General features: G+C 47.1%; 1 protein-coding gene across 1 annotated transcript; it reads left to right on the top strand.

Annotated features, from left to right (window-relative positions):
* The first annotated feature begins 2525 nt into the window (after nt 1-2525).
* LOC119441108 (NPC intracellular cholesterol transporter 2 homolog a-like) lies at nt 2526-9237 on the top strand. The gene is made up of 4 exons (XM_037705802.2): nt 2526-3011; nt 3965-4063; nt 7163-7338; nt 8684-9237. Exons 1-4 carry the CDS (start codon nt 2900-2902, stop codon nt 8765-8767), a joined length of 471 nt encoding a protein of 156 aa, XP_037561730.1. The 5' UTR covers nt 2526-2899; the 3' UTR covers nt 8768-9237.
* The last annotated feature ends 1647 nt before the right edge of the window (nt 9238-10884 follow it).

Raw genomic sequence — 10884 nt, 5'->3', positions numbered from 1 at the left:
TACCATCGAAGCAGTTTAGCACACGACACATATAGAGGTGACAGAAATTTTAGATCAAAGGTATAAACAAATTGTATTCTCTTGAGCGGTTACGGCGGTCATCCCGAAGAAAGACACACAGCCAACGCACACATTGTGCCCGCAGTGATCATGCCGCAGTACGGGAATGCGAGGTGAACACAAGGCGACAACGCGGACAAGACCTCGTGGTTCTAACCGAAGCTGCTCGCGGTCATAAAGTTTTCTCTGCTCATGTGTCTACCCATGCCACACAGCGCGGGTTTATTAGCCAGCTTACGTTTACTGGAATTCATTCTGCTACTGCAGCTACGAGCCTCGAACTTCGTGTAATATTCTAACACGTTGCTATCACATTCATTGCTTCGGCCTTATGGCGAAACTTTCATTTTGCTTTTTAATTTTTTTCGCAGGGTAAAAGCTGAGGATGCGCACTTGGCTTGGCGACGACGATAGCCGCCGGTGTATATACGGCGTCCCAGCTATAACGCTAGCCAAGCTGTTCAAATAAATAAATAAAAGGTTTAAGTGACACGGTGCACGACATAATTTCAAGATCAACAGTACTGGGTCGTTAAACTTCTTATGGCCGAGCACCGCAGATCTTATAATTGTATCTTGCACTGTTTCTTCTTGAAATCGAACCCACGACCTCTCGGTCCGCGACGATAGATCGCCGAGCGTTTAACCCATTGCGCCACAAACGCATTTGCAGAGAGCTACACAGACGCGCCTTATATATCTAACACTCCTCCGTGTACCCGCGCTCTTGCTCGGGGCGGTGCCGCCGCCTACGAGCAGAAAAGAGAAGTACTGCATTATGACACTAACGCGTACCGACAGTGAACGCTTCGGTGGTCTCAGCACTACGACGCCTCGATGCCAGCATTCGAAGGGACGCTGGCATCAAGAAGCACTACCAACGCCACCTAGGTGGCGTTCACCGTACTCAGCACAGCGGAGCGTGGCCTCCGCAATTAGCTCTGAAAATGTTTCTGAAGTTGATCGCGGAGGCTGCAATTACGACGCGCTGTACGCGCTGATTTGACTCGGTGACGATTCAGTTACGTGCTTTGTCTTGCGCGTTGTATTAGTGTGTCAGTTACGTGCTTCGTCTTTCGCGTTGTGCTAGCGTTTTTTAATTCATTCTTTATTTTCGTTGAACAGCTTGGCTAACATTAGCTGGGACACAGGGTATAGCGGAAAGATCGGGGCAGACACAGCAAACCCCCTTTCGAGATCATGCATTAACAGTCGCATTTGGATAAGGAAAATAAAGCTTTTCGTTACATTATGTTCGTTGCAAACAGCCCGGCAACTACACGCTCAAGGAAGCTAAATTTTGGAAACTTTAGAGTTCAAGGAATTTCCATCTAGTACGCAAAATTTCATTCATGTACCTTTATTAGCTTTCCTAATAATGCGGCCGAAATTAAGCAATATTTAGAATTCCGGTTTTACTTTTGCCCATTTTTGCGAAAAGGTACTAAAGCTACGAAGCTGCGGTTTTAAAACTAATGAAGGTACATGAGCTGGGCGACGTTCCTTAGCAACTAGTTGATGTAAGCTTAACGTGACTTAACTTGGCTTTTTCTAGGCAAGGTTGGGCCATCAGGGCAAGGCTATGCTATCAGGGCAAGGCTGGGCGTTGACGCTTGGCTTGATTCTCGCGTTCTCGGTATTCCGGATCGGCTCGGCCACGTCGCGTATCGGCGGCTTTGTTGGCGAGGTAGGCTGGATCGGCACGAAGACGGCGATTCCTTTCCCGCGTGGCTTAAAGGCGCTTCTCTCGTCGGGCAGCCTCTTCTTCCGGCGTCAAGGTGCGCTAAGGACGAGCTATATCTCGGTAGAGCGGAGAAATTCCCGGGCGCCGGCGCGCGCACGCTTTCATTAGCGCGGTCACATGACTCTGCTAAACACTTGCTCGGCGCAGCTATGACGTCAATGTCCAGGCTCCTCTCGAGAGAGCATAGCACGCGATCAAGCGCGCGAGAGCCGCGCGCCTCCTCGCTGAACCAGTTTTAGCGTTGCACGCCGTATTTGTGCCAAGCTTAAACAGTTCCGCTGTTAAAACTACACTTCGGCGATTTCGGATAGCGTCTAGCAATGACAACGAAACCCAACAAATTCTGCTCAGAATTAGAAGGCACGTGGCGCCCTGTTTCCGATCCAAGTAAACAACTGCAGCTGTTGCTTGCTCGCGCACCTACAACCTGATAAAGACCAACGCGTAAGCCACATTCACGTGACACTCGAAGGACAAATAAAACTGTTCCGGTGGGTTGCTGGTACGTTAAAATTCCCGGAACTGCGAATAGGTTCCTCTTACCCGAGTATTCGCCACTCCTGTTCGCATCGGTAATTAAAGACTAAAACAAAAACTGAATTCTGTTCGCAATGAAAAAGTGCAGGTGACGTCTTATTTCAAACTTAGGTAAGCAACGCGACTCCTGCTTCCTTACGCCCCAGTAGCGTGACGACTAAAAAGTCCGATGTGTAAGCCACTGTCACGTGACATTGTAGGCGAAAGGCACGCCGCTTTGGTTCATCTATCTGATCCCAAAGTTTGCGATCCGGAGTCCACGTGCCGTGTGTTCGCCGCACAAAGTAACCTTCTGCGTTCTCCGTTCATTCTCTCTCTCTCTCCGCGCATGAGCGTCGACAAGAACGAACGTCGCCGCTGACGACAGCCGCCACGGCCTTTGCGTTACTCACGCGCTGTCCGCAGTGACTCCGCGGCGGCAAATTCCGCGGCGGGGTTCAAATTACGGTCGCCGCCTTCAAAAAGCGCGAACACGAGGCACGCGTAACTCCATCAAAACGCGCTGCTCCCGAACCGAAGTCTCGAGTATCCATCGTGCGCGCGTCTCGACGTGCAGCGATGGCCCATCGGAACTCGACGTGGACGCCGACGCTTTTGGCGGCGTTCTCCGTCCTGCTCACGGCGTCGCTCGCGGGGGCCAGCTTCAGCATCGTGGAGTTCACTTCCTGCGGTAGGTACACAAACAAACGCGAGAAATTGAAAGAGATCAGGGAATCCGTTTTTAAGCAACGATTACTCGGTGAGGTGTGGTTGTGGGTGTGTTCGAATCTGATATTACGTAGCTAGTATACGTCAAGGAGGTTGAAAAAAAAAAAAACTTCAACCTCCTTGGTACTATAGCTTTCCCATTGAACACTATATCTCACTGGACGCCCTGAGTAAGGGCGAAATTTTAGATCAGCACTTACGATTGTGATGAGGGGTGTCGCCAAAGCTGCCGCGCTATGTTGGTTTGTTGCAATTACGGGATTGCAAATACGAGCAGGTATACCTGTCGCAAATAAGAAGTTGTCAAACTTAGAGGTTGGTCCTGTGGCGAGTAAGCGATAGCGACGATGCCACTTTCAAATCCTTCCACCACTTCCCTGTAACATCACAGACTGTGACAACGCCCGTCTTGCTGAGGACTGCGTGTGATTGTTGTTTATAACAAAATTGATCACGCTGTATTCGTAACTAAGCGAAACTCTACCCTCGTACCCTCAGCGTAAGGCAGTAAATAGGATGATGTCACGTCTAACCTCCCTAGCTTCTTATTTATTTCTCGCCTCCCAGCTGGTCAAAATTATTCCGCAGTCCACCAATACGGCGTGATTCATAACGAGACCGTGGTTCTGGCATGTAAAATCCCAGAATCTCGTTTAATTGGATAATTTATAATCGTCTGTAGTATTCTCCAAATTGTTTTCGTAAGCAATGATGCAAACGGTATGTAAAGTGTAAAGGCTGGCGGTTTTAGAAGGCTTTTGCTTGTCTTGATTGTATACAAAGTGATTGACCGAGGAATAAAGCGCCGCCTAGGACCCTATGGAAAAAAAGAAAACAATTCTTGCAGGTAATATTTCATCTTTATTTCAATATTATTCAAAACTAATAATCTATCGTTTATTTTTTCTGGCAAAGGGGGCGATGTACTACAGGTTCGCGTGGACCCCTGCGAAAAGTTGCCTTGCACATTTAAGAAAGGCCGATCGGCGAAGATTGAGATGGACTTTCACAACGGTAAGAGTTGTTTTCCAATTATGTAGTTATGAATCAGGAAAGGCTTGCAGGCAATAAAACTAACATAGCGTCGTGTTTGTCGTCTATTTTTCTATTTACACTGTTCCGAGGACTACAGCAATAAGGAAAATAAATAAGCTAACTCCACGTCATTGACAAATTTCATGATCGATCGAATCGAGACATTCTGCTTAATTCAACCAGGTTTCGAAGTGCAGGACTGTATGCTGATTGTTTTGACAAAGAAACTTTATTCCAACGAATGTGCTGCATGCTTTGTTTGTAGAGATCACATAAAAGAGACAGGCGGAGTGAGGAAGGGCAGGGAGCTTTTAGCCAGGCAGTCGTTCGGCTTCCTACCCTGCCGTAGACAGAATGTGATAGAAATGTAAGAGAAATGAAGCGATCAGATGATCAGATGTTGTCCATTTGGACAACACTGCACGTTGAATTGATGGTCATCGACGAGTACAACTTCTTTTCATCGTAGGTATGCGAAATTCTGAAGAGTTCATTTTGTGTAGAGAGAGAGAGGGGAAATAGAAGAGAGAAAAGGCAGGGCGTTAAACCAAACGCACGTCCTGTTTGCTACCCAGCTCAGGAGGTAGAGGGGATAAAGGGGCGAAAAGAGACAGAGGAGAGGGAGCTCAGTTTAGCGCACATTTGAAGATGCCCACTGAGTCTATAAACGGCCACCAAGACCTCTCCCCTTGAGGTACAGTAGCTCAAGTCTGCAATAAACTATGCAACAATGCACTGCAATTACGCTTTCGTGACTTTCTGTGCCGTCGACGCGCACGGCCACGGTCCAAGGATCTTCATTTCCGAAAAGTGGTCTAGACTCGAGCCGGTTGAATGCTGTCCAGAGAGGTTCACGCTCGACGCCGTACAGGGGACAGATACACAAACTGCGTGTTCGATAGCTTCTGTTGTTCCACAAGAGTCGCACATGGGCGTATCCCCTATTCCGATGCGGAAAGAGTATGCCTTTGTAGATGCCACCGCTTGTCTACAGTCTCTATTATGCCGAGGTCGTACTTTTCACACCATGCTCTTTGTAGGTTCATTTATTTTCAAGTGCAGCTGCCATTCTGTTAGTCGCGCCCCACCGTAAACTGTTCGGCATAGGCATTGCTACGTTTATTGTAGTCGCTATGTGTCATGTTATTCTGTCTTTTTGCTGGTTACTGTGCGATTTTGTTTATGAATGTCCACATTGTTATGTTTTAAAGCTGTGTAAGTGGACAGTAAAACAGCTTTTCTCTCACGCGCTCACTACAAGAGGCAACGTGTCTATAAGCAGTATTTGTGGTGGGATAATTTTAATAATGTCATAGAACACATGTGTAGCTTTCTGTGCTTCTGAACCTATCGCAAAAGGACGCAGCATCGTCCTGTTGCAAATAAGTTACGCGTCGGTGCTAGTTCGTATTGATGGAACAGAAGGGGAAGTGCAAGGCGACCTTTCTAAATAAAATTGAGGCGATTACTTGCGGCTCTGTAATGATGCGTTTTGCGATGTGTTGAATGTTTCGGCTAACGCTAGGGCGGCGCAAATAGGCAGGGGCAGATGCACAGCGGTGCCTTATTTGTAGTTCTCAGTGCGAATGAAACAAATGAATCTACTCGCTAATTTCTGTCGTCTCATTTCACTCTTTTCTGCTTTCTCTATTGTCCCCTAGTAGTACTGTTGCTGCAACGTTCTAGGTTTACATGCTTACGTAAAACATATATGGAAGAGAAGCTGACTTCTCCCCACAATGACATATTTTGCGGAAAAGCCAGCTTTAAAGGTGTGTGCTACATTTGTGCACAGGCGTTCGAAATGACTTCGAAGTTCGCACGAGAGGCTGTCACTTGCCATAAACACTGGTACGTGGGAGCACTCGACCAAAGCCGCGCAGTCGCTGCTGATGCCGCCAGCGATTGTTCCAGTTTCCTTAAATTAGAAGTGGGGTCACAAGAATGAAAACGTCGTCGGTTTTTTCTAGAAATCGATGAGCAATTTTCTTTCTGAACAAATGCCCGTCGTTCCGAATTAGGACTGCATGGCAAATATCGCTTAACTTGTAGCGATAACGCTAACAGCGCTACAGCGCAACACAACAGATCGCTGTGTCTGCGTGGCGCTGAGAATAGCTATTGAAAATGAAAGGAGGTGTTTCGTCGAAATCAAAAGAAAAAAAAAGATAAAGAAAATGAAAATAAAAATTCAGCGTAGAAAAGTTGTCGACAGGAACACAGTGCCGAGGACAAGTGCTGCTGCTCAGGCAGTAAATTAAACGTGGTTCCACAATTCTTTTTCTGTTGCTAGATTGTACTGAGCAAAAAACGAAAGATGTCGAGCAGGAAATGACAAGGACAAGAACACAGAAAAAGACACAAATAAGGAAAACAAAACACGGCTCTTCCTGGCACAACCGTGTCCCTGTCCTTCTCCTTTGTGCTCTAAGTCTTGCGGTCTTCGTTGCGAACCAACTATAGTGTGAAAAAAAAAAAACGTCTTGTGAAGCGCAATGTTTTGCACTTTCATCGGTGTGTATAGTTTTTTTTAGGGGCGAAGCTCCTTAGAGTGTGGGTCGTTCCCTCCTCTGTAGTAGTAGTAGTAGTAGTATGTAGCCACCCCTAGTTTATGAATTGCTCAATAGATGGCGTTGTGTGTCCACCTGTAGTTTTATGAAGTGTTCACTAGATGGCGTTCCGGTTCCGCTTCCACTTCCGGTTCCACTTTGCGCGCGTTCGGTGCGAACGCGGGCGAAACGCCGACGGCGTCGACAACAGTTCTGCGCGTTGCTGGTCCTGCGCGTTGCTGGTCCTGCTGCATGTCCAAGTTTATACAGCTGATAAAACTACCTTGAGTCGACCCCATGGCTGCTTCGCATACTACTCAGGGTGCCCCTACGGGAAGATGGTGTAATTTTCTCTCTCGTTCCCGACGCGCGCTCTCTTTAATTCTCGTCCGTAGCTGTGGTTTACCCGAATGATCCCCCGGTGCTTCGCCCACTCATTCACTTCGTGGATATGCTGTAATTTTTTTTGCGCTGCGTTGCGGCTTGTCGGAAGCAAGCGTGTGTTGTACCGCGAGGCATCTACTTGCAGTGAAGAACCAGTCCAGCGTGAGCGTGGCCATCATGGGCAAGTCTCACGGCGTGCTCCTGCCGCTGCCATTCAACCAGAAGGATGGCTGCACCAGCTCGGGCCTTGATTGCCCTCTGCAGGCCGGTCGGAACTACACAGTTGAGCGTGCAGTCAGGGTCTACCGGATCTATCCAAAGGTGAGGCAGAGTTGTTCGGCTGCACTGTGATTCCGCATTGCAGAGAGAGAGAGCGATAAAAAAGGAGGACTACGGGGACATTAGAGGGCCCCTTACCACGCAAGCCCGGTGCGTAGATGATACATTGACTGTCGTGTCTGCAAGGCATTACACCTATGCGCGCTGATAAAATAGCTCAAAATTCAAAATAAAGCCCGTGGCGTAGACCGCTTCCCAACGCAGACCCCTTGCTCGCCAAAGAAGGCTACGTCACAGCTTACGCAACGACGTCACTGGAGCCACCCTGAATGCGTAGATCGCCTGCAACAAACGCGAACACGCTGATACTACGGTGGCTTATACTACTACGGTTTCGCGGCTAAATACCCGCGAAACGCACAGCGCGCGACACCTACACCGGAAATGCGCCGCGAAGCACGAAATCCTCTTTTCATCCTGTTTTGATGCTCGAAAGTAAAATATAGAAAAAGAAAGAGGCGGGGCTCGTCACGTGAACGTGACGTACGCTCTCAGCTTCGATATGGCAGAATGCGCTGGTCAAGGCAATGGGAGAGAGTCTCTACTAAGGTGATGCTAGCTCGCTTCCTCAAATCATCGCCTCGCAATATGTCGTTTGAAGTATTGCTAAATATGCTGCTACATTCTTCTGAAATATTATTGCTCTAGAACACTCTCTAGACGGCAACTTATAATTTCCAGTGTTTAAAAACAATTCTAACGGAGTTTGGTGAGGGGTCCTTTAGCATGAGCCGCGTCCGGGTGGCTATCCTGCATTCGGGGAAGGGGAAAGAAAAGGGCTAGGAAACTCAGTTAGTTGTCAGAGTGTCAGCGAAAATACTCAGAGGTACTTTCACTGACACTCTGACAGGCTGCGTTGGGTTTAGTTACCGTCAAGAAACCCAAGAATGCATAGAAGCCTCATGTATTTATGAGTGTCTCGACGCAAAATTTGGTCGATGTTAAGCGTGGTTCAAAGATTGTACCTCCCGTATGCAAGCTTAATGTAGGATTATGCTTTGTTATTTGTTACGGCAGCAAGAGGTAAGTCATTACAAAAAGGCAGAAAAGGTCGGCCTATAATAGCGCGCACTAGGTTGCTGCTCTGAAGAGACGAAAGAGGCGAACAGGTTAGATGAAAGATGATCATGAGGATCTGTCCTGGTAATCCCAACAATACAAAGTAACTTTGTTTATTGTTAGGTCGTATTCCCTAATTGAACGATATTAATCTTGTTCAGCCAGAAATTGTGATTGGACGTTCGCAGTTCTAATTTTCTTAATTGTTGTTTTATTATGTGGCGCTACCTTTGCAAGCCTTGCGCGTCCTATATTTTCGCCTTCGCAGATGGAGATCCTCGCGGTGTTTCAAGTCAGCGGCAAAGGAGGAGACGTACTAGCCTGCGTCGAATTCCCCATTCACATTATGTGAAGCACAAGTAACGGCCCCCTACAGGGCGCTACCTGAATACCGGACAGCTCAAACGGCCCGCCACGCGGTATCCCAAGAAAGCAGGCAGCAAAGGAAAATTGTGGACACAAACTACAATACGGGCCATCGACCAGCGTGCGACGTGCGAACGACCGTAAAAAAAAAAAAGTTTCAGCAAAGTCGCGTGCCGTTGGTTGCGGCAGCGATCACTGTAAAGTGCACCGATGTGGTTGAGAGAACCGCAGCTTTTATGTAAAAAGAAGAAAGATGTGTGTACAGCGTTGGAACCATAACGTTATTGACACGAATAAAACACAGCTACAAACACGTTTAGAGTGAGCTGGAAGATTTGCCAACTGCCGCATTTGTTGCACGACAGGAGCAATCAGGGTGTACGTGCGGCGAGCAAAAACAATGAATTATGAACAGACGATGGTACACTGGGAGTGCGCGGGTCAGCATTAAAAGCCATGCACGGCGTAGAAGTGTCTAAGTGCGCTGATGTGCCGGTGCGAATGGTTGCGCGGTAGGCGCATTTAGAAGTGGCGCTCTGCTCAGCGGAGCGATAACGCGTTCGTCTCACGTGAGCGGTTTGTGAGCAGTTCGGTGTTGACTGTGGTTTCCTGTTTTTGTTTTTCCGCATAACGTGCTAGAGTCTGTCATAATCCGTCACCAATTTCTGTAGAGAACCTGGGAGACTGCTGCAACGCTAGGTAGTTGAAGTTCACTCTGAGTGGCCGCTATCGGACCTGACTACAAAACGGCCCAAGTGGATACGATTTCCGCGCATTCAGTGTCACCAAATGAATGAATGAATGAATGAATGAATGAATGAATGAATGAATGAATGAATGAATGAATGAATGAATGAATGAATGAATGAATGGTACGCACCAACGTGACCCGGAAAAACTGTAATTCAAACACTTAGACGTGTTAAATGTTTGCGAGAAGTCAACCAAGCCATATTCTGTTCTGTTCTGTTTTAAATGGTTTACTGTGTGGAGAGGTCGAGGAAGAAAGTACCTGGGGTACTACAGGTCTCCTTGTTCAACAAAAAAGTATTATCAAGGTAAATTGAAAAAGAAAGAAAGAGACTGAAGGCTGCCACGACGCAGCGTTCAAGCAATACCAAACTGTCGTCCAAGCCCATACTAAAAAGCATGATGCCCAGTAGATGGAGAACTTATTCACCTTCAGTGAATGAGTTATCCATGTACTAACACGTATGAAATACCTAAAAATAAAAACAAAAATTAAATCCCGGGGTGTTAAGTGTCAATACCACGATATTATTATGAGGCACGCCATATAGTGGGGGACTCCGGATTAGTTTTGACCGCGTGGAGTTCTTTAACGTGCATGCAGTGCACACTACACCGGCGTTCTTGCATGTCGCAACCATATTTATAAAAATGCGGCGGCCGTGGCCGGAATGTGATCACGTGCCCTCGGGCTTAGCGGCGCTACGCCAAAGAAACTACTCAACCACGGCGGGTCCTAAATACAAAACTTAGTTCGAGAGTTTTCTGTTCTCAGTATACACAGAACCTAACAACTGCCCACATCCTTAGGCAACATGTCATATTATCATGAAAAAGATATATAACCCTGTGTCCAGAAAGAAGTATTTGAAGATGTCAGCCTTTTGCTGAAGTTGACTCGTCGACATTATTGAATGTCTCCAGTGCTTTATAAAAGAAAAAAAGGTATGGCAGTAGGACGGCGGATGGGGAGGAGGATGGGGTTAAGAGTCGAGGGCTGGTCTTTTTTGTTCAGTTCATATACTTTCTTAGAAAAAGCTTTGGGAAGCAGTCAGTTATGTCGCGTTCTTAAATATCCCAACATTCTGCATTCACTCGTCGACCACGGCCTTATAGTATTCTATGTATAGTAAAGGAGCGGTTGTCCAGATTTCCTAATGTTCGTTAATGTTCTTTCAAGACCACGACAGCACTAAGGAGAAGTGGAGCGGCGTATCCTTTAGAGAAAGCTATTTGTGTACGCCACTTCCAGTGGAAGCCGATGAATAACTGTGTTTTGTTATCATCAAAAATCGTCTTTCTGATCGCCAACAAAATATTCCGTTACTTCGTAAAATTGACGTCCCACATTAG

Source organism: Dermacentor silvarum, chromosome 2, assembly GCF_013339745.2.
Source record: "Dermacentor silvarum isolate Dsil-2018 chromosome 2, BIME_Dsil_1.4, whole genome shotgun sequence".
In the NCBI taxonomy this organism is placed as follows: Eukaryota; Metazoa; Arthropoda; class Arachnida; order Ixodida; family Ixodidae; genus Dermacentor; species Dermacentor silvarum.
This window is presented reverse-complemented; position numbering and strand designations above follow the sequence as displayed.